General features: G+C 48.2%; 3 protein-coding genes and 3 long non-coding RNA genes across 6 annotated transcripts; 2 read left to right on the top strand and 4 right to left on the bottom strand.

Moving 5' to 3' along the window:
- Window positions 1-1,755: 1,755 nt before the first annotated feature.
- Window positions 1,756-2,621, bottom strand: LOC136193658 (uncharacterized). The gene is made up of 3 exons (XR_010671410.1): window positions 2,153-2,621; window positions 1,976-2,098; window positions 1,756-1,925 (listed from the first exon to the last, which is right to left on the bottom strand). It is a non-coding gene; the product is annotated as an uncharacterized lncRNA (long non-coding RNA).
- Window positions 2,622-3,816: 1,195 nt separating this feature from the next.
- Window positions 3,817-9,090, bottom strand: LOC136193539 (uncharacterized). Its single transcript, XM_065982452.1, has 5 exons — window positions 5,827-9,090; window positions 4,941-5,771; window positions 4,487-4,867; window positions 4,199-4,437; window positions 3,817-4,138 (listed from the first exon to the last, which is right to left on the bottom strand). The coding sequence occupies exons 1-5, from the start codon at window positions 9,077-9,079 to the stop codon at window positions 3,998-4,000; spliced, it is 4,845 nt and encodes a 1,614-aa protein (XP_065838524.1). The 5' UTR covers window positions 9,080-9,090; the 3' UTR covers window positions 3,817-3,997.
- Window positions 9,091-9,959: 869 nt separating this feature from the next.
- Window positions 9,960-13,343, top strand: LOC136193497 (uncharacterized). Its single transcript, XM_065982405.1, has 6 exons — window positions 9,960-11,096; window positions 11,149-11,435; window positions 11,515-11,741; window positions 11,804-12,629; window positions 12,720-12,889; window positions 12,939-13,343. Exons 1-6 carry the CDS (start codon window positions 10,163-10,165, stop codon window positions 13,237-13,239), a joined length of 2,745 nt encoding a protein of 914 aa, XP_065838477.1. The 5' UTR covers window positions 9,960-10,162; the 3' UTR covers window positions 13,240-13,343.
- LOC136193498 (uncharacterized) lies at window positions 12,869-13,604 on the bottom strand. Its single transcript, XR_010671352.1, has 3 exons — window positions 13,510-13,604; window positions 13,108-13,302; window positions 12,869-13,055 (listed from the first exon to the last, which is right to left on the bottom strand). It is a non-coding gene; the product is annotated as an uncharacterized lncRNA (long non-coding RNA).
- Window positions 13,605-14,847: 1,243 nt separating this feature from the next.
- LOC136193541 (uncharacterized) lies at window positions 14,848-17,091 on the top strand. The gene is made up of 3 exons (XR_010671374.1): window positions 14,848-14,876; window positions 14,939-15,046; window positions 15,102-17,091. It is a non-coding gene; the product is annotated as an uncharacterized lncRNA (long non-coding RNA).
- LOC136193540 (uncharacterized) lies at window positions 16,015-21,280 on the bottom strand. The gene is made up of 5 exons (XM_065982453.1): window positions 17,993-21,280; window positions 17,094-17,924; window positions 16,647-17,027; window positions 16,359-16,597; window positions 16,015-16,298 (listed from the first exon to the last, which is right to left on the bottom strand). The coding sequence occupies exons 1-5, from the start codon at window positions 21,243-21,245 to the stop codon at window positions 16,158-16,160; spliced, it is 4,845 nt and encodes a 1,614-aa protein (XP_065838525.1). The 5' UTR covers window positions 21,246-21,280; the 3' UTR covers window positions 16,015-16,157.
- Between the last annotated feature and the right edge of the window lie 567 nt (window positions 21,281-21,847).

Raw genomic sequence — 21,847 nt, 5'->3', positions numbered from 1 at the left:
CAAAAATATTGTGCTCGTCCACTAGGTACTGGAGCATCAATTTCTAGTCCTTCACGTGAGGAGGAATTTCAATGAGACCCACAATGGGCAGTCTTTCAGTCTGAGACATTACATATTCATATACATATACATAAATATGTATATGTATATATTACATATACAGACATATACATATAACTAACCAAAGACAGAAGACCCATATTTTCTACCTTATCAGATATGAACAACTTCAAACCCATATCATCTCCCATTTCCCGTAACGCTTCGTGCACTTGTGTCGGTCTTTTTCGCTCATTTGCGGCGTCAGCGCGCTGCATGCTGGCCAGTGGTTTTCGCAGCTAATAAGTGCTTTGAAAAGGAATAAAACAGATCACCTTCACTAGAGTAAAAAGCGTCATAGATGGTCTCGACAGATGACGGTGGTCTACTCGTCGGATTTCGCGCGTTTGCAAGGGAGGAGCTAGGAGTGCCAACATAAGCGAAGAGATTAGCTCTTTCTCGTCATTCCATCGTCGCGAGAAACCGAACATGTACAAGTTCATTTTCGTCGTCTCTTTTGCTACCCTTTGCTTCGGCGCCAACTTTGTCCGAAATCATGAAAACGAGCAGAGTCTTCCTCCCGGAACTGCGTGCTGCAACGGGAGCCCCGACGTCTGCCAAGCAGCGCACCCCACAGTTCCATTATGCAGCGAATGTGGTGAAAGTTACGGAGACTGTAGAATTTGGATAAGACCTCCCCCGATTTGCTTCTGCGGAGCGAATTTGTGAGGGGCAGGAGCCGAGAAGCCGATCATGGTTCCGTGAAAACTGACTTCATGTTTGTCGTATGTCTGCATGTAGTGTCTTTGTCTGCGCGCGAAGTTGTCCTCTTTGTCGAATTTATTGTTGCATCAGAATTCGCCTGGTTCTCCGAGCGCGTACAAAGAGCAAATCTATCTTTATCAATAACGGCGCGGCGGTTGGACCTGCACGAAAAAACCTCATGCATGATCTCTCTCCATTAATAGAGATAGTTTATCTTTGGAGGATTGCCTGCTGCAACGATCAAGCGATCAAACGTGCCCCATCCCGGGGCCGCGGTACACATCCTTTTTTCTCCGAGCTGCAGCGGAAAAAAAAACAAGGACTAAGTGGTGAGACTTGTGGATGCAGAGTACGCCTTTCTTGCTTATTTCAGAAACAGCGCAGATGCACGAGTGTCAGCGCGTGGGGCTACGCTCAAGCTCCAGACTGGCTCTTGTGCGCAAATCGACTTTGCCTAGGCCGCCTCAATAACAGATCGGCGTCACTTCTGTGGGAAGAGCGTCCCCAGACGTGCCAACAACATTAGATATATTTTCGAGACGGAAACTCGTCGTCGCACCTAAGCAACGCGAGTAGCTCTTTCTCCTCATTTCACCGTCGCGACAAACCGAACATGTACAAGTTCATTGTCGTCGTCTCTCTTTCTGCCTTTTGTCTAGTAACTGCATAAATAAAGGAAGCGTAGGGAAGGTGGGTGTGGTCCTATGAAAGACGCTCGAGCTCGTTGCCACATCCGGACGGCAGGATGAGTAGTGCTCGATAGACGCGTACTTGTCACCAAAGCGCGTACGCTATGGCTAGCGAAGAAGCCGTCGAGAGCTAGGAAAACGCTTTTTTTTTGAGAGGCCCGTTCCATCGGAGCTTACCTAATGAACTCTAGTCTCTTCTAAAACGCATTCGATCGGTCCTTTTGGAATCAACGGAGATCAATACTCAAAGACATATCACGTGATACATTTATATTAGACAAAAAATTGAGAAAATATTTTCTCAGCAAGTGTATGAAATTAGAGATGCGAGTATTTCTTTGAAGAACAGTAGCCGATGCCTTTGGCTTAGAATCGCGAGCGTTGTTGTCAATTTTGGCATTCCATCCCATTAGCCCCTAGCTCTCTCCAAACCTGAGAATGACATCATCGAAACGAATTGTTTCAATTCAGACGGATACCACCTGTCCAAACGATCGGCCCAGTCCTCCAAATATCGCTATATTGTGCTCGTCCTGGAGCATCAATTTCCAGTCTTTCACGTGAGGAGGAATTTCAATGAGACTCACAGTGAGCAGTCTCACAGTCTGAGACATTATTAGTTAAGTACATATAAATAACCAAAGACCCATGTTTTCTACCTTATCGGAGATGAACCACTTCAAACCCATTTCATCTCCCATTTCCCATAACGCTTCGTGCACGACGGTCGAACTGTGACGTCACGGTGATGCTTGTCGACGTCGTAGAGGAACTCGACGTTCGATCCTTTGTCGACGCGCAGTGCGATTCGTTTCGCTTGGCCTTCGGCGAAGTTATTCAGTTCGTCGGAGAGTTTGAATGATCGGTGTCCATGGCGACTGTCGGCTCTGGAGATGGCGTCGGAGTCCTCGTCGGCGTCTCGGTCTGAAAGAAGTCCGAGCTCGATCATTTCCTCGTTGTTGACGCGCCTTTTGCTGAGAATGCGGATATTCGAGACGGATGGCGATCAGAATTGGGTATAAACACGTCGAATCTGCGAAGTCACGATCACAAGAACAAAATTGTGACAATATTGACCCGCCGCAGTTAAATCGAGCGCAGTGAGTCGACAAGGACCAGTTTCCAGGAGGAGTAGTAGTCCCACGTGACACATTCGCAATCTCCCGGAGAAGACTCTTCTTCTGCAGACCAGACCGCAATCCACTCGCTGGTAAGCAATCTAGAGTCGCACGCACTCGCGTGTTCTCGCATGCCATTTATGTCTCCATTTAGTACAATTCGTCGGCATTAGCGTTCTCTTTTTACCGCTGGGCCCCCTTTCTCATCCTCGTTCGCTTCCGTGCTCTACAGTAACTGCTCGAGTGCACCGCGCCTCAGTATGTCTATATCTATATTTCTACGTTTCCTAAACGAATTCACGTGTTCTCACAGTGACAAATAAGCTCGCTTCGACGTAAAGCGTCTCTACTTTTCACCAAACCTCTCGAACGGCACGGCGTCGTCGAAGCTTCTCACTGGGAAAATGTCGAATTCTCCAGCGCAGTCTTCCAGTGGTAGCGCCGACGAAGATCAAAGAAATTGTTCCAAGGTTCCCTTTGGGGGTCCCGTGGTGTAGGCATGCACTTAGGGGGCGGGACTCTCTGCCACACACACGTCGCGGATTGCCTGGCGTGCCACTGCTCACGCTCCTGAGCATAGAACGATTTCCGAACGGATCTAAAAACTAGGCAACTGTGTAATGGAGGGCGGGTTGGGGTTCAGGAATGAGAGCTGGTGTCATGGCAGTGCATAAAGCTTCCTGTGTGTGTGTGTGACAGGAGGATAGAGGGGACGACACGCATTCGTTACGTAGAGATAATTCGTACTCTGTTTGCATCACAGGTCGACTATGTTAGTGTGCACGGGTCCTTCCCCTCTGCATTAGGGTATAGGGCGGCTGTCAGTAGGTAGGGCGGTTAGAGGTGTAGTAGGTTTGTAGCCCCTTTGCCCCTGAACGTGCTTAGCTGGCAGCCTCCATGCACTCCCGGTTAGACCATATCAATGGATTATTCAGGTAATTTAGGTTTGAATAGATGCATATTTTAGGTCAATGGATTGTGAGGTAATCTAGTTTTAACTTGCAGGTAAATTATTGGATCCAATGTACAGCTGTCTAGTTCTTAGACGGCGCGTTTGTACCTAATGTGCTTTCGGAAAGAGAAGACGGTTTTTACTGTAGATATTTCGTATCACCCGAAGCAAATTTAACCTCATGTAAAACCGTTCGTCTATCATTTGACTGTGATTTTCAACCATGCAGACGTTCTTTGCAAAAGCGACCAAATGCACTGCTTGATCTATTGCAGTAAGAAAGGGCGTGCTTTAGGTGACGCCATGCTTTGCTTGCTACAAACCATAAGAACATTTACTCAACAAGACAAGAGGTGCTAGCACAATAGAAAAAAACGTCAGATTTTAACCGAGGAAGTGAGACATAAAGAAGACGGAGAGATAAGTAATTGGCTTTAGCCAGAGGTCTTCGCACTTGCGCTTGGACTTCCCGTGCAGAAGATTTTAATCTGCGCAATTTCCTTCATTTCAGCGAGTAGGGTGTCCGATATTTCTTTCGCTTTAAAAATCGTCTCGTGAATAAGAGTATCCAAATTCTGATCAAATGAGAAAACTCCTTAGAGATAGTGACAAACTAAACGCGGATAAAAATCTACCTGTTTGATCACCCCCAAGCTTTCAAGAAGATTGACAGCCGAATCGAAGTGAGGATCGCCAGGCGAAATAGTTTCGTACGGAGCTTTAAGAGCCTTAAAGACTTCGTTGACATATTCAGCGAGCGTCAAGCCCGTCTCCTTGGTCACGTCGTCGCCATATGCCTGTACAATGGCCTTAATTGTTTGAATGTTCTCTGAAACCACTTCGTCCTTGAACGTTCGATTCCACTCCGAATAACCTTAGAAATGAAACGAGTGAGTTTGTAGACTATTGCCTATGTTTTCTACCATTGCCCACTTCGACGACCAATTCCTTGTTAATCTTTTCTTCCGTCATGTTATTGCTAAACGTTACCGTGTCTGCCGCCGTAAGAAAAGCGGGCGAGGCTGTCACGTTGGGCAAATTTTTCGCCTCTTCAACGAGATCTGATTGATTTCGTTCTGCTGCTTCGAAATCGCGGAATTCTTGCTTTGCCTTAGCAACCGTTGCTGCTACCTCGGCTTCTTGCCTACTTACGTTCGCATAGCCCTCACTAAGAGATTTGACTTCGTTAGAGTAATTGCCAATGGTCTTTTTCCACTCTCCGTAGACAACCTCCATAGCGAGAGGTATTTCAAGGATGAATTCTTTGATCGCACCGAAATGATCGCATTTCTCCGCAGGAGTGTCTATACAGCAGAAAGAAACGGTTACAACTCAAAAATATTTTTTTATTAATTATTCGATTGGATTACGGTTTACCGAGTGTCTGCTTCAATTGGTCGAGACGTAGAAGTTTTGCTTGATTCGAACTGCCCGGTGCTGCCGTTGCACTGCCGGACGGCCGAGCAAACTGCAGAACGCGGTTATGCATTTCAACAAGATTCAATTCAACGGTTTTCTTCTCAGCTTGCAGCTCGTCAGTCAACGATCGTTTTCTCGCGACGAATACAGTTTTTTCGTAGATCGATTCCTGATATTCACGTTTGGGTCGGTATTCGGCTGCCGAGCCAGGCTTATAGATGTACATTTCGGGCATATAGTGTCGACGACTGTAGTCGGGCATGTGTCGACGAAGAGTCTCTTCGACCTCTCGCTTGCGTCGTCCTGTAATGCCGGGAAAAATCGCATTAGCCAAATCCGAAGCCATATTTTCTACGCTTTCGAATTGAAGGGTAAAACTCAGCGTGACGTCAGTTTTTCGCAGGAACGAAACGACGATCGTTCCGGAAAAGTGTCCAGATTCGACGAGTCCAATTTTGACGTCAAATTCGATTTTCTTGATGTTTATGATTCCGCCGAGACCGAGCCGAACGACGAACTTCGCCGCTTCGGCGCCAGCGCGCACGGTCCACTTGACCCCTTCCAATACTCCCTTGGCCACGTCGAGTGTCCATCGACTGTTATCGACGACTTTCTCCACGAGCCATAAGGCGGCGTAGGCAACTCCGCGCAGCGCCTTGCAACCGATGTTGTACGCCTCGCACACGAGGTCAGGAGCGCGCCAGCAGCAACCGTTCCACCCGGGACAGCCGATGCAACTTCCCCACCAACGCGTACAGCACGAATTCCACGACGGACATCCCATGCAAACTAAGAAAAAATGATATTCGAAAAATATTAATTAGTCGTCAGGACAATATCTTACAGCTGGAGCAAGATCGAAGTCCGCAGAGATTGTTGACGTTGCGTCGTTTTCCTTGAAGATCCGACACAGCCGCGTCGAATTTCGAATTGAACTCGTCGACTTTTCTCTGCTCCCGATCTATTGCGTCCGTCGCCGTCTTCGCGGCGCCGTCTATTGCATCGCAGACTTCTTTCTCGAGTTTTTTCATCCATTCGGTCGATAGGAGTCCGTAGACTTGAAACGACGCCTCCTGTAGGGATCCGTACGGGGCGTAGACCCTCAACAGGGCGTCGAAGAGAAAGAATCTCCTTCGTACATAGAAGATGAAATACGTGTTCGTTATTTGGAGAAATATCTCCGCTTCGACTAATCCGAAGAACAAGCTCACGTAACCCGCCGCCGTGACGTTGACTTTCGGCGGCGAAGCGGTGACGTCGGCGACGAGAAGTGGACCGACCGTCGTTTCGGTTCTCGATTTGTACATTTTTAGAACGCCGCCTCCTATATTAAGAGGATCCATGCGAATGTCAACTTTGATGCCACGAGGAAGGCCTATGTTGATATAGGCCTTTAGTCGCCAGCCTAGAATGTCAATCGTGCCATTTAGAACGAATCCCTGGGGTATGACGATGCCTGAAGGAACGAGCTCTCGCGCTTCTAAGGCGAACGAGACTTCAAGTCCATTGGGAAGACCGCTGTTAGCTAGACACTGCGGTAGAGTCAAATCGATGTCAAACGCTTCGAGTACGGAAGCGATTGTCAGTTTTGTGATCGATCCGTAGAAATAATTACGACGAGGCATTGTGGGATCGATTCCGAGATAGACCTTTGCGATGATTTCGCGTCCGCTGTCTAGTTTTCCTACGCGCACTTCGCCGCCCAATTCGATACCGGGCAACGGGACTCCAGGCTTGAGTGTGATCGATATGATGCCGTTGCCGAAAGCGAGAAAATCGATACCGAAGGCTCGTTTCCATATGCCGTTCATCGTCATGCCGAGTTCGAGGCCCTGAATGCCCGCTCGAACCCATCCGGTGAACGAGAGCGGCGGGTCGCTGAGCGCTAGCGTAGCGCGTATACCAACGTACGTTTCTACGCCTATGGCAAACTCGAGCGCCGCTTCGCTGAGAATGAGACCTGCGCCCAATTGGATGTTGTTTACGCCCGCCGATAAGCTGAACTGACGTAGGGACGTAATCGTCGCAGCGATTTGCAAACTCGCGCTGCTGCCGAGCGCTCCTTTGGCAAACTCGCAGAACGAGTCTCCTAAACAGTCGCTGGGAAACGTAAAAACGGCGACGATCGAAAGACCGCTTTTGAGAGGAATTTTGCTTAGGGCTTCGCCTTCGAGCACGACGTTGTCCACAGTACGCGACGATATCATAAAGGCGACTTTCATCGATCGATCGAGGAGACTTAACGCTTTGACATTGATTCTAGTTAGTTTCTCTATAAGATCGGCGATTCCCATATTGGCGAACTCGAAGCCGACGGCGAGAGCCGCCCTTCCCGTCGTTTTGCTTACGACGGCGTTTAGAGTCACTTCGGACCAGCCGTTGATTCTCGGTTGACCGGAAAAATGACATTGGAAGCCTTTTGCGCCCGTGCCTATTGGAATCCTAAATGTTGGACTTACTATAGCGATATCCAACATCGATGCCCGTTCGAGTACGGACTGAAGTTCTTCTGGTAGAAAATCGGCGTCGAATTTTTTAATGACGCTCTGAACGCTTATTTCGTCTCCATCTCCGGTTAGGATAAAGCCTTTCGCTTTGCGCAGAACGTTATTTTGCCCGGGCAGTATCGGAGGTAAAGGAGCCGGTTCGATTGCTATTGGAAACGCCTCCGAGCCGAATTTCCAAAGTCCTCCCACCTTGATCACTATAGTACGCGGTTTGGAGAACGTCGCGTTGATGTAGAGCGACGGGTTAATAATGCTTGCGAATCCCGGTACGATATCGACCGCTTGATTAATTTGGAATTCGACAGCAATGCACTTGGGTTTCGTCGATAGAGAAAAGCCGAACAGTTGAATGTTAAGTAGAGTTTGAACGAGGTCCGATATTCCAGGCGGAAGGTCTGTGAGTTCGTTCACGGAAAAATCCGGAATGATAGCGCTTAGAATGTTACCCAGAGTAAGCGCTCGACCGGGATCGGCGATGGTCAGTTTGAGTCCGCCGGAGCCGATGTGAATAACGAATATGACGGGTTCTTGATTAGGTATAATAGGTAATGCAGTCACAAACGTGAGACCCTTGTAAATTGGCCCTGCCTGGGCCAAGATCCCGTCCAAGACTTCGGGTAGAAAGTTCGGTATCAAGTCACGTGTCGAGATAATCACGCCCGTTTCCGGTATAGTCAGAGTTCCCAGGAAGGGAACGTCGCTGATGTCGTAGCCGGATAATTTCTGAACGAGATTTGCGAGCGAGAAATCGGGAAAGTTAACGGCGATCGTCACGGCAATGCCCTTTCTTGCCCTTTCCCTCTGGATGTAGCGCGTTATAATGAGATGACATCGAAAGCTGCCCCATCCCTGTATAGTCGGATTGCCGGAGAGTCCGATAGCGAAACCGTCGCTATCGTAGACGCCAATGAAACGCGCTTTCTCTATGCTAAACTTATCGAGTCCGGAATTCCGGAGAGGCGTGGCGAATTCGTCCGGCAGTAGCTTGGCACCTAGATACTCAACAAACGTGCCGACGGGTAGACCGGTGGTAGGCGCGCCGCGAAAATAGAACGTCGAGCCGACCTTACTGAATTTGAATTCGAGACCGATGCTTCCCATTTGCCAGACGCCGGCTATCGCGAACTCAGTCACTTGTATCCGATCGGACAGCGACGTCGCGTCGGGACTGAGCTCGAGGCAAACGAGCACCGTGACGTCAGACAACGTCATGAAATTGGATATAAGTGGCATAGAGGGTAGCTCCTGCGTGCCGATGCACCAATAGTCTTCGACTATGTTGAGCGTGAAATTGTCGACGGGAAAATTGAACGGATTGTCGAGATTCGCCTCGTCGATGCCGAGCGTCGCGGCAACGGACGGTAGCATGAGTTTGAGAAAGTCGAGCACGCGAAAGACGTTCGGCGGCGTCACCTTGCCAACGAGATCGTTGCCCATCATGTAGATGGTGATAGCGGTTTCGTTCATTGTGCCCATGCTGTTGCCGTACTTGTTGATCATCTGATTGAAAACGCCGGGATCGCCGAGAAAGTAAGCCGAGCCGGCGTTCGACATGAGCGCGAGAACGAGAGCGGTGATCATAGGTGTCATTTTTACGTCGCGGGCCGCGCTCTGAAAAAAGTGGCGTATCAGCTGCGTCTTATAATAGGGCGATTCTTGCGGTTTACGGTGGATCTGATTTTTGGTCACACGGAGAGTTCCTAATTGACTTTGAATATCCGCAGAACGCCGCCTGGCGCCAATTTTGAGACCACATCGCGATCCGAAAAATGTTTGTAGAAGCCGTTTTTAGAAACGATTTCAGCGGCGGTGTCAATTTGCCTTGTGGGAGACCGTTTTTAGTTCGGTTGGAGGTAGAAAATTGGAAAAAGACATATTGGAAATCACAGCGGGTGTCGTTGCGTAGCGATGGGAATCGCACGAAAACAGTTAGATAATTGTCCGTTCTGCATACTTTCCCAACGAACCGTTTTGTTGTGGTGGACTAAAAGCGAATTTTCCGGTCCCGCTACCGTAATACGCGTGGCCGTCATGTTTCTGCCTTCTGTAGTAAGAGTGATGACGGTGGGAGCATGCACTAGCCTACATGTATAAGGCGAAATGAAAGAAAGTTTCTATTCTTTTAGTAGGTCTTATCGCGGAAGCCTTGGATACTAAAACATGCAGCTCATTATCTTTGTCACCGGTCATCTTTGAGTACATGTCTAAGGGTAACCTAAAAACTTTCTCCATTTGCTCAATCCTTAGCTTTGTGAATTATCAGACGGACGAATGCTCTCTGGTTTTAAATCTCGCCGTGCGTTACGGACTCCACGAGAACAGGCTGGAAATCCGGCCCTCCCCTCTCCGCCTCTTTCACTCTAATCGTTTGCCACTCGCTTTGAGTACATGTCTAAGGGTAACCTAAAAACTTTCTCCAATTTGCTCAATCCTTAGCTTTGTGAATTATCAGACGGACGAATGCACTCTGGTTTTAAATCTCGCCGTGCGTTACGGACTCCACGAGAACAGGCTGGAAATCCGGCCCTCCCCTCTCCGCCTCTTTCACTCTAATCGTTTGCCACTTTGCTAATGATCTAAACGTCTGTTTTCTCTTCAAAGAAGAAGGGGCGTAAAAGCTGGAAGTATCGGCGTTCCATCGCCAGTCGGCTTTGCGAGCTTCGCCCGCTGAAGATGCTTTTCGCCGCCGTCCTGCTGCTCGTATTTTTCGCCGTCTCGCCGCCGGTCGAATGCCACAACATCAGTCGTAGATCGTTCGTCTTGTCAGTTCCCACAGAAGTGACTAGTAAGGTTCTTGATGCGAACAAAGACGTTGCCTATCAAGCGTTTGGACTCATTCTTCACAAGAAGAAAGCAACATCGAAGGCGCCGAAGAAGCCAAAGATAGAGCCTAAGATTGTATGCGAGGGTGTTCTCCTCTCATCGCGAGTCGTACTGACGACAAATGACTGTCGACCTGACGATTTCGACACAACGTTAATGTATTTCAGGTTTATGAATGAAAAGATTTTCTTTGACGAAAAGGCTTTCCACCAGGCGGGGGACTATGATCTCATACATCTTCCAAAGGCACCGACTAAGCCACCGCATAGTTATCCTTTCGTGTCCTGGTTTACGGGAACCAACTCGAATAATCATCAATACGGAGTGAGAGAGGAGTTCGTACGCGAACGAAAAGTCTATCTATCGTCATGGCTCGCTCACGACACGAACGATTACATCTCAGGCATTAAAGGTGCTCTTCGAGACTGTTACTTTACTCTAAAAGACAAGCTTATCGCTCTGCTTTGCAAAAAAACGAACGTCTGCGACGGCACGACGGTGCTACCGGGTTCGGCCTTCTTCACGTTCACGAAAACGGCGAGTATTCGTATCGTCAGCATCACCGGACTCGTGTCGCTCAGGAACTCGGGCAAGTTCTGCTGGGAAATGAACAAGCCGGGCGACTATCCGTTGACTAAGGACACACCAGACAAACCCGACTGCAGCGAACCCTACGTCTGCGGTAGACGATTTACCGAAGAAAGCGTCAAAACTATTCTAGCAGAAGCCCGAAAACTAGACAATACCTTCAAATTTCACGAGTTTATGCCGAGCGAAACAAAAAGTAGGTTCTTTTTTCTTTGAACGTTATTTGGTGTAATAATATCTTTGGACAGTTGGGTCGTTTAATATGAAGGGAGTGATGAAGTTAACGCGCGCGTATTCTGCTCAACAAAAGGAAACGATGGGCAACATCATTGAGAGGGCGGACATATTAGCTCTGCAAGAGACCGGATCGAATCTTCACCAGAATAGAGCCTTTAAAGATATTATTGAAAAAATGCCCAATCGAAAAGTCGAGGCGATCGATCAATTCGCTTTTGTGTATAATTCGGAGCAATTTTCGATCGTCGATTCGTGCGAGACGATTCGTCCAATAAGAAGTGTGAAATGCTCCTTCCAGGTAAGTCTATATATAGAAAGGGATGACGACAGAGACGATTTTGCGTTCGAAATATTCTAAAGATCTTTATTTTTTGCAGAACAAAAACGAAGACAACCCTAGAAAAAAGTTCACAATTGTTAACGTTCATCTCACCAACGAGCGCGCCTCTGATCGATACGAAGAACTGGAAGAAATTGAGGACAATATCGCCGCAACGAAGGTGTCGGGCGTTATAATTGCTGGAGACTTTAACACAGGAGCTGGTACGTTAAAGCCAGACGCAGAAAATGCGTTTCACGATACGGAAAAGACAATGGAAATCCTGTAAGTAACGCAATTATAAGACACATTATGCATGTATAGACCGATCGAGTTACTATATATAGGAAGAGCATGCACTTTCCTGATCCGGGACCAACGACATATCGCGAAACAAAAAAAGAATCACACTTCGATCGATTTGCCATAAGCAAAACCACTCGCCTAATGTTCACCTATTATCCGGAGCTAACGGCTAGCGCCGCCGCAACAGCGGGCACAAATCTAAACGGGCTTAAAGGCAAAGAGGCTCCGCCTAGGGATAAAGAAATAACAATCCCATTGAAACTTCCAAGAGTTTCAACGAAGCCATCATCGTGTCCCCCGGCGTATCACAGTTATCCAATTGAAAATCAGTTCGATCGCCAAAAATATTTCTATGAAGAAATGGTTGCCTGCCATCCGCATTCGTACCGACGGTACAGGCCCAATTTAGATCGAACTCGAGACCTAAGCGACCACTTGCCGGTGATGTTTACACACACGATGAGTGGTACTGAGTACAAAGTCGCCACATGGAATTTGATAACCTTCGATCCGACTATCGATCCAATGAGCGACGAAGATGTGAGAGATTTCTCGAAAAGAAAAGAGATAAAGAGAGCGAATCATTTCACGACACTACTTAATGAATTTAATATCGTCGCCGTGCAAGAATTGAAACCGGTTAGTAGAAAAGAGAACGCCGAAGACGTGGATTCCAACGCCAAGCGTACAAAAACACTGATAATGAATAAAAGGTGGTACTGGTCGGCGAATACTCCCGAACTTGGATTCGCTGTCGACGATAAAATTCTCGCGAACAATTGCGAAGACATTAGCATGAGGAGCTTCCGAGATGAAGCTCGCTCCGCCTTCAAGTGCGAATTTTACTTGAAGAACGACAAGGGATCCGTAAGGCTCTCGCTATATATATATATATATATATATATATATATATGTATATACGTACTATATCATAACGGGTGAAATACTTCATCGTAGAATGAATACTTGATGACTCTCATAAGCGTTCACGTCAAGGGCGCCGACGCAAATGCCAAGGCCGGAGAGGCATACCGCAAAACAGTCAACAACTACGTTGCAGATGACAAGAGGCGTAGCGCCTATATGGTCGGCGATTTCAACTATGAGTTTACCACACTCAAAGAAAAGTAAGATCATGGCAAAATTATTTAAATAAAACTCTACTCTCCGTCTAAGATGTAAACATAACGCAAACAGTAACTGGTTTTTTACGAAATTGGACGAGTTCACAGTGTTGGACTACGTGTGGCCGGTAAACGAAAAAGAGGGACCGGGCATCACCGGATGTAAGATCTACAACCCGGAACTTCTATGTACTCCCAGGGACGTTCGGAGTGAAAATTACCTGTTTGAAGACGCCCTGGAGAAAAACAGTGTCGTGCCGACCGTCAAAACGAAGGTTCGCATGAAGGCGTTTGCAGTTTGGAACAGCGTGTCGGATCACTTTCCCGTTTACATGAAGTTCTTTGTACCTTAGTAAAGGCACGAGTCATTATTGTCCAAGAATTCATTGTTTTGTTTCACGTTTGATGTAATGTAGCTGTCAAAATATCAATGTGTTTTGATGTTGAAGAAATACTACTATCATGTCTCCTCAAGCAGAAAAGAGATGTGACCAAGAATTTACTAATCTAATGAACACCCACTGCTCGATAAGATACTGCTACTTGCCTCTAAAGCGTCCTAGTACGGCGAGGGATTGTTTCCGGGCCAGGTTAGAGGTCACGATCGTCTATAGCCGACTTACCGCGAATGATTCCACTGCTGCGTGTCGATATTTCACGCCCTATTACCCAAAACGTCGTCTTGTGCGCTTCTTTGACCGGCCAAGGGCTCCTTTCTCGTAGTTCCACGTGACACATTTCTAATCTCCCGGACAAGTGAGCTCTCAGTATGGAAGCAAGTATGGAAGCAAAGCCAGCAAGTAGACGTGAAACGTTTTCTTCTCCCAAATAGACTATATGCACCGCGACGAGGAATAAGACGACAGGAAAGTTGCAGCGTTATGCATTAGTACCTCGATCGTTAGGTTCTTGCAAAAAGGAAGACCCTCCGGATCTGCATGGGAAGCGAGCGGACTTCTTTGCAACAAAAAGGATACGAAAACAAAAGAAACGAGAAATGAATGTGTAGGCGTGGTCAACGTTTTTATACTCGACTTGCACGGCGTTTGAGAACGGAGTGCGAGCGAGTGTGCGTTGAGCAACGCTCTCCTCTATCGTACGCACTCCATCCAAAGAATTCAGCCGAAAGTTCACCTTTCCGAGTCGCAGAAAGATGAATGCTGGGATATAACACCAATTATTAAAGAGAGCGTGTTAACACCAAAGGGATCGTTCTGCATTGATTCGCGGCTCTGGTTTATTGGGGGTCTACAAGTATAGACACGTATACTCAACCGTGGACTTTAATAAGCATAAGCAAAGAAACAGCTATCCGTCTCATCAGGCTAGCCTCTCGTAGTCTGAGCGGTGCGTGACGTAAAAAGAAACAGCCATGATTACGAAGTAAACAACGGCAGCCCAGCCGTCGTAGAAGGAGTAGCCGTATGTCGAGTTCACGGGTTGGTCGTGCGTTTCCTTTGCAACCGCGAAGATAGTCAATGCGATTGCGTAGAAAATAGCTGTATAAAGGCGAGTGCCAGCACGATTCTAACACTTCTTGAGCATTGTCACGTCGGGTTGGCATTTTCACAGAGAGCAGAAAAAAGACGACCAGCGACAGAGCGACGGATGCAACGGCAAAGAAACGCGTGGCATAAAAGCAACCTGCACGAGAGAAAGGAATTAAATGAACTTGATTTTTCCGCACCTACCTTTAATTAAGGGGAAGGTCACTGTCTTTGATTTTGTGACATATGCCGTCGTAACACCACGTCCAAAGACCGTGTGAGCCATCCGCGACGACGGTAAACGTACCAGTGCGGCGTCATGAGACTGACGACACTAAGGCCGACGCCAATTGAAAAGACGCTTATGAAGCGGAGTTCAGATCAATGTCTTCGCGACAGCGATCAAAAAGGACCAGTTTCCCGGAGCAGTGGTCCCACGTGACACATACGCGATCTCCCGGAGAAGACTCTTCTTCTATCTGCAGACCGCAATCCACTCGCTGGTAAGCAATCTAGAGTCGCACGCACTCGCGTGTCCTCGCATGCCATTTGTGTCTCCATTTAGTACAATTCGTCGGCATTAGCGTTCTCTTTTTACCGCTGGGCCCCCTTTCTCATCCTCGTTCGCTTCCGTGCTCTAGAGTAATTGCTCGCGTTCACCGCGCCTCAGCTAGTATGTCTATATCTATATATGTACGTTTCCTAAACGAATTCACCTGTTCTCACAGTGACAAAGAAGCTCGCTTCGAAGTCAAGCGTCTCTACTTTTCACCAAACCTCCGAACGGCACGGCATCGCCGAAGCCTCTCGCTGGAAAAATGTCGGATTTTCCGACGCAGTCTTCCAGTGGTAGACGAAGATCAATGAATTGTTCCAAGGTTCCCTTTGGGGCCCCCGTGGAGTAGGCATGCACTCAGGGGGCAGGGCTCTCTCTGCTACACACACGTCGCAGATTGCCTGGCGTGCCACTGCTCACGCTCCTGAGCATAGAACGATTTCCAAACGAATCTAAACACTAGTAATCGAGGGCCAGTTGGGGTTCAGGAGTGATAGCTGGTGTCATGGCAGTGTATGAGGCTTCCTTTGTGTGTGTTTCAGGGAGGGTAGCGGGGACGACACGCATTCGTTACGTAGAGATGATTCGTACTCTGTTTGCATCACAGGCCGACTATGTTAGTGTGCACGGGTCTTTTCCCTTTGCATTAGGGTATAGGGCGGCTGTCAGTAGGTAGGGCGGTTAGAGGTTTAGTAGGTTTGTAGCTCCTTTGTCCCTGAACGTGCTTAGCTGACAGCCGCCACCCCCGGTTAGACCATATCAATGGATTACTCAGGTAATTTTGAATAGATGCATATTTTAGGTCAATGGATTGTGAGGTAATCTAGTTCTAACTAGCAGGTAAATTATTGGATCCAATGTACAGCTGTCTAGTTCTTAGCGACGCGTTCATACCTAATGTGCTTTCGGAAAGAGAAGACGGTTTTGCCACTGATCACTACTGCAGATATTTCGTATCACCCGAAGCAAATTTAACCTCATGTAAAACCGTTCGTCTATCATTTGACTAAGATTTTCAACCATGCAGACGGTCTTTGCAAAGCGACCAAATGCACTGCTTAATCTATTGCAGTAAGAAAGGGCTTGCTTTAGGTGACGTCATGCTTTGCTTGCTACAAACCATAAGAACATTTACTCAACAAGACAAGAGAGCACATTAGAAAAAAACTTGCAGATTTTTACTTGAGGAAGTGAGACACAGAGAAGACGGAGAGACAACTAATTAGCTTTAGCCAGAGGTCTTCGCACTTGCGCTTGGACTTCCCGTGCAGAAGATTTTAATCTGCGCAATTTCCTTCAGTTCAGCGAGTAGGGTGTCCGATATTTCTTTCGCTTTAAAAATCGTCTCGTGAATAAGAGTGTCCAAATTCTGATCAAACGAGAAAACTCCTTAGAGATAGTGACAAACTAAACGCGGATAAAAATTTACCTGTTTGATCACCCCCAAGCTTTCAAGTAGATTGACAGCCGAATCGAAGTGAGGATCGCCAGGCGAAATAGTTTCGTACGGAGCTTTAAGAGCCTTAAAGACTTCGTTGAGATAATCAGCGAGCGTCAAGCCCGTCTCCTTTGTCACGTCGTCGCCATATGCCTGTACAATGGCCTTAATTGTTTGAATGTTCTCTGAGACCACTTCGTCCTTGAACGTTCGATTCCACTCCGAATAGCCTTAGAAATGAAACGAGTGAGTTTGTACACTATTGCCTATGTTTTCTACCATTGCCCACTTCGACGACCAAATCCTTGTTAATGAGTTCTTCCGTCATGTTATTGCTAAACGTTACCGTGTCTGCCGCCGTAAGAAAAGCTGGCGAAGCTGTCACGTTGGGCAAATTTTTTGCCTCTTCAACGAGATCTGATTGATTTCGTTCTGCTGCTTCGAAATCGCGGAATTCTTGCTTTGCCTTTGCAACCGTTGCTGCTGCTTCGGCTTCTTGCCTACTTACGTTCGCATAGCCCTCACTAAGAGCTTTGACTTCGTTAGTGTAATTGCCAATGGTCTTTTTCCACTCTCCGTAGACAGCCTCCATAGCGAGAGGTACTTCAAGGATGAATTCTTTGATCGCAGCGAAATGATCGCATTTCTCCGCAGGAGTGTCTATACAGCAGAAAGAAACGATTACAACTCAAAAATATTTTTTTATTAATTACTTGATTGAATTACCGAGTGTCTGCTTCAATTGATCGAGACGTAGAAGTTTTGCTTGATTCGAACTTCCCGGAGCTACCGTTGCACTGCCGGACGGACGAGCAAACTGCCGAACACGGTTATGCATTTCAACCAGATTCGATTCAACGGTCTTCTTCTCAGCTTTCAGCTCGTCAGTCAACGCTCGCTTTCTCACAACGAATACAGTTTTTTCGTAGATCGGTTCCGGATATTCACGTTTGGGACGGTATTCGGTTGCCGAGCCCGGTTTATAGACGTACATTTCGGGCATATAGTGTCGACGACTGTAATCGGGCATGTGCCGACGAAGAGTCTCTTCGACCTCTCGCTTACGTCGTCCCGTAATGCCGGGAAAAATCGCGTCGGCCAAATCCGAAGCCATACTTTGTACGCTTTTGAATCGAAGGGTAAAACTCATCGTGACGTCAGTTTTTCGCAGGAACGAAACGACGATCGTTCCGGAAAAGTGTCCAGATTCGACGAGTCCAATTTTGACGTCGAATTCGATCTTCTTAATGTTTATGATCCCGCCGAGACCGAGCCGAACGACGAACTTCGCCGCTTCGGCGCCAGCGCGCACAGTCTGCTTGACCCCTTCCAATACTCCCTTGGCCACATCGAGTGTCCATCGACTGTTATCGACGACTTTCTCCGCGAGCCATAGGGCGGCGTAGGCAACGCCGCGCAGTGCCTTGCAACCGACGTTGTACGCCTCGCACACGACGTCGGGAGCGCGCCAGCAGCAACTGTTCCACCCGGGACAGCCGATGCATTTTCCCCACCAACGCTTACAGCACGAATTCCACGACGGACATCCCATGCAAACTAAGAAAAAATGATATTCGAAAATTATTAATTAGTCGTCATGACAATCGCTCGTTATCTTATCTTACGTTTGGAGCAAGATCGAAGTCGACAGAGATTGTTGACGTTGCGTTGTTTTCCTTGAAGATCCGACACAGCCGCGGAGAATTTCGAATTGACCTGGTCGACTTTTCTCTGCTCCCGATCTATTGCGTCCGTCGCCGACTTCGCTGCGCCGTCTATTGCATCGCAGACTTTTCTCTCGAGTTCAGCCAACCATTCGGTCGATAGGAGTCCGTAGACTTGAAACGACGCCTCCTGTAGGGATCCGTACGGGGCGTAGATCCTCAACAGGGCGTCGAAGAGAAAGAATCTCCTTCGTACATAGAAGATGAAATACGTGTTCGTTATTTGGAGAAATATCTCCGCTTCGACTAATCCGAAGAACAAACTCACGTAACCCGCCGCCGTGACGTTGACTTTCGGCGGCGAAGCGGTGACGTCGGCGACGAGAAGTGGACCGGCCCACGATTCGGTTCTCGATTTGTACAGTTTCAAAACGCCATTTCCTATATTAAGAGGATCCATGCGAATGTCGACTTTGATGCCACGAGGAAGGCCTACGTTGATATAGGCCTTTAGTCGCCAGCCGAGTATGTCGATCGTGCCATTTAGAACGAATCCTTGCGGTATGACGATGCCTGAAGGAACGAGCTCTCGCGCTTCTAAGGCAAACGAGACTTCAAGTCCATTGGGAAGACCGCTGTTAGCTAGACACTGCGGTAGAGTCAAATCGATGTCAAACGCTTCGAGTACGGAAGCGATCGTCAGTTTTGTGATCGATCCGTAGAAATAATTACGACGAGGCATTGTGGGATCGATTCCGAGATAGACCTTTGCGATGATTTCGCGTCCGCTGTCTAGTTTTCCCACGCGCACTTCGCCGCCCAATTCGATGCCGGGCACCGGGATTCCAGGCTTGAGTGTGATCGATATGATGCCGTTGCCGAAAGCGAGAAAATCGATGCCGAAGGCTCGTTTCCATATGCCGTTCATCGTCATGCCGAGTTCGAGGCCCTGAATGCCCGCTCGAACCCATCCGGTGAACGAGAGCGGCGGGTTGCTGAGCGCTAGCGTTGCGCGTATACCAACGTAGGTTTCCACGCCTATGGCAAACTCGAGTGCCGCTTCGCTGAGAATGAGACCGGAGCCCAATTGGATGTTGTTTACGCCGGCCGAGAAGCTGAACTGACGTAGGGACGTAATAGTCGCAGCGATTTGCAAACTCGCGCTGCTGCCGAGCGCTCCTTTGGCGAACTCGCAGAACGAGTCTCCTAAACAGTCGCTAGGAAACGTAAAAACGGCGACGATCGAAAGACCGCGTCGGAGAGGAATTTTGCTTAGGGCTTCGCCTTCGAGCACGACGTTGTCCATCGTACGCGACGATATCATAAAAGCAACTTTCATCGATCGATCGAGAAGACTCAGCGCTTTGACGTTGACGCCAGTTAATTTCTGTATAAGATCGGCGATTCCCGTATTGGCGAACTCGAAGCCGACAGCGAGAGCCGCCTTTCCCGTCGTCCTGCTTACGACGGCGTTGAGAGTCATTTCCGACCAGCCGTTGATTCTCGGTTTACCGGAAAATTGGCATTGGAAGCCTGTTGCGCCCGTGCCTATTGGAATCCTAAATGTTGGACTTACTATAGCGATGTCCAACATCGCTGCCGCTTCGAGTACGGACTGAAGTTCTTCTGGTAGAAAATCGGCGTCGAATTTTTTAATGACGCTTTGAACACTTATTTCGTCTCCTTGTCCGGTTAGGATAAAGCCTTTCGCTTTGCGCAGAACGTTATTTTGCCCGGGCAGTCTGGGGGGTAAAGGAGCCGGTTCGATTGCTATTGGAAACGCAGCCGAGCCGAATTCCCAAAATCCGCCCGCCTTGATCACTATAGTACGCGGTTTGGAGAACGTCGCGTTGATGTAGAGCGACGGATCGATAATACGCGCGAATCCCGGTACGACTTCGACCGCTTGATTAATTTTGAATTCGACGGCTATGCACTTGGGCTTCGTCGATATCGAAAAGCCGAACAGTTGAATGTTAAGTAGAGTTTGAAGAAGGTCCGATATTCCAGGCGGAACGTCGGTGAGTTCGTTGACCGAGAAATCCGGAATGATAGCGCTGAGAATGTTACCCAGGGTAAGCGCTCGACCGGGATCCGCGATGGTCAGTTTGAGTCCGCCGGAGCCGATGTGAATAACGAATATAACGGGTTCTTGATTGGGTATAATAGGCAGTGCACATACAAACGTGAGTCCCTTGTAGATTGGCCTCGCTTGGGCCAGGATCCCGTCCAGGACTTCGGGTAGAAAGTTCGGTATCAAGTCTCGTGTCGAGATAATGACGCCCGTTTCCGGTATAGTGAGCGTTCCCAGGAAGGGAACGTCGCTGATGTCGTAGCCGGATAATTTTTGAACGAGATTTGCGAGCGAGAAATCGGGAAAGTTAACGGCGATCGTCACCGCAAAGCCCTTTCTTGCCCTTTCCCTCTGGATGTAGCGCGTTATAATGAGATGACATCGAAAGCTGCCCCATCCCTGTATAGTCGGATTGCCGGAGAGTCCGATAGCGAAACCGTCGCTATCGTAGACGCCAATGAAACGCGCTTTCTCTATGCTAAACTTATCGAGTCCGGAATTCCGGAGAGGCGTAGCGAATTCGTCCGGAAGTAGTTGAGCACCTAGATACTCGATAAACGTGCCGACCGGTAGACCGGTTGTGGGCGCGCCGCGAAAATAGTACGTCGAGCCGACTTTACTGAATTTGAATTCGAGACCGATGCTTCCCATTTGCCAGACGCCGGCTATCGCGAACTCAGTCACTTGTATCCGATCGGACAGCGACGTCGCGTCGGGACTGAGCTGCAAACAAACGAGCACCGTGACGTCAGACAACGTCATGAAATCGGATATAAGTGGCATCGAGGGTAGCTCCTGCGTGCCGATGCACCAATAGTTTTCGGCCATGTTGAGCGTGAAATTGTCGACGGGAAAATTGAACGGATTGTCGAGATTCGCCTCGTCGATGCCGAGCGTCGCGGCGACGGACGGTAGCATGAGTTTGAGAAAGTCGAGCACGCGAAAGACGTTCGGCGGCGTCACCTTGCCAACGAGATCGTTGCCCATCATGTAGATGCTGATAGCGGTTTCGTTCATTGTGCCCATGCCGTTGCCGTACTTGTTGACCATCTGATTGAAAACGCCGGGATCGCCGAGGAAGTAGGCCGAGCCGGCGGTCGACATGAGCGCGAGAACGAGAGCGGTGATCATAGGTGTCATGTTTACGTCGCGGGCGCGCTCTGAAAAGATGTGGCGCATCAGCTGCGTCTTATAATAGGACAAAGTGCGTTGCTTGTGTCGATGTGGTTTAGGGAGGGGTGGATCTGATTTTTAACCACACGGTAATTTTCAAATTGACTTTGAATTGCCGCGGAATGCTTTGGAAAGAGCCACCTGGTTCCAATTTTGAGACCTCCTCGCGCACCAAAAAATGTTTATAGAAGCCGTTTTTGGAAACGATTTTAACGGCGGTGTCAATTTGCCTTGTGGGCGACCGTTTTTAGACCGGTTCGAACTAGCAAATTAGAAGAAGACATATTGGAAATCACAGCGGGTGTCGTTGCATAGCGATGGGAATCGCACGTCAAACGTCTAGACAGCTGGTAAACAGTTAAATAGTTGGCCGTTTTGCGTACTTCCCAACTAACAGTTTTGTTGTGGTGAGCTAAAAGCGAAGTCCTACTGCTGTAGTACACGTGGACATCGTGTTCTACCTTCTGTAGTAAGAGTGTTGACGGTGAAAGCATGTACTAGCCTACATGCCGTGCACTATAAGGCGAAATGACTTACTCCTCCTGCGCTTCGTGTAAGAAAGCTTCTGT

The sequence above is a fragment of the Oscarella lobularis genome, chromosome 12, assembly GCF_947507565.1.
Source record: "Oscarella lobularis chromosome 12, ooOscLobu1.1, whole genome shotgun sequence".
NCBI lineage: Eukaryota > Metazoa > Porifera > Homoscleromorpha > Homosclerophorida > Oscarellidae > Oscarella > Oscarella lobularis.
Note: the sequence above shows the minus strand (reverse complement) of the source record. Positions and strands in the feature narration are given on the sequence as shown.

Coding starts and splice junctions, on each gene's coding strand:
- LOC136193540 (XM_065982453.1), bottom strand. CDS start 21,245: ATGACACCTATGATCACCGCTCTCGTTCTCGCGCTCATGTCGACCGCC. Junction 17,925..17,992: donor ACTTCGATCTTGCTCCAAAC/GTAAGATAAGAT, acceptor ATTTTTTCTTAG/TTTGCATGGGATGTCCGTCG. Junction 16,299..16,358: donor GCTTGGGGGTGATCAAACAG/GTAAATTTTTAT, acceptor TCGTTTGATCAG/AATTTGGACACTCTTATTCA.
- LOC136193539 (XM_065982452.1), bottom strand. CDS start 9,079: ATGACACCTATGATCACCGCTCTCGTTCTCGCGCTCATGTCGAACGCC. Junction 4,438..4,486: donor GGTCGTCGAAGTGGGCAATG/GTAGAAAACATA, acceptor TTCATTTCTAAG/GTTATTCGGAGTGGAATCGA. Junction 4,139..4,198: donor GCTTGGGGGTGATCAAACAG/GTAGATTTTTAT, acceptor TCATTTGATCAG/AATTTGGATACTCTTATTCA.
- LOC136193497 (XM_065982405.1), top strand. CDS start 10,163: ATGCTTTTCGCCGCCGTCCTGCTGCTCGTATTTTTCGCCGTCTCGCCG. Junction 11,436..11,514: donor GTGTGAAATGCTCCTTCCAG/GTAAGTCTATAT, acceptor TATTTTTTGCAG/AACAAAAACGAAGACAACCC. Junction 11,742..11,803: donor GAAAAGACAATGGAAATCCT/GTAAGTAACGCA, acceptor TACTATATATAG/GAAGAGCATGCACTTTCCTG.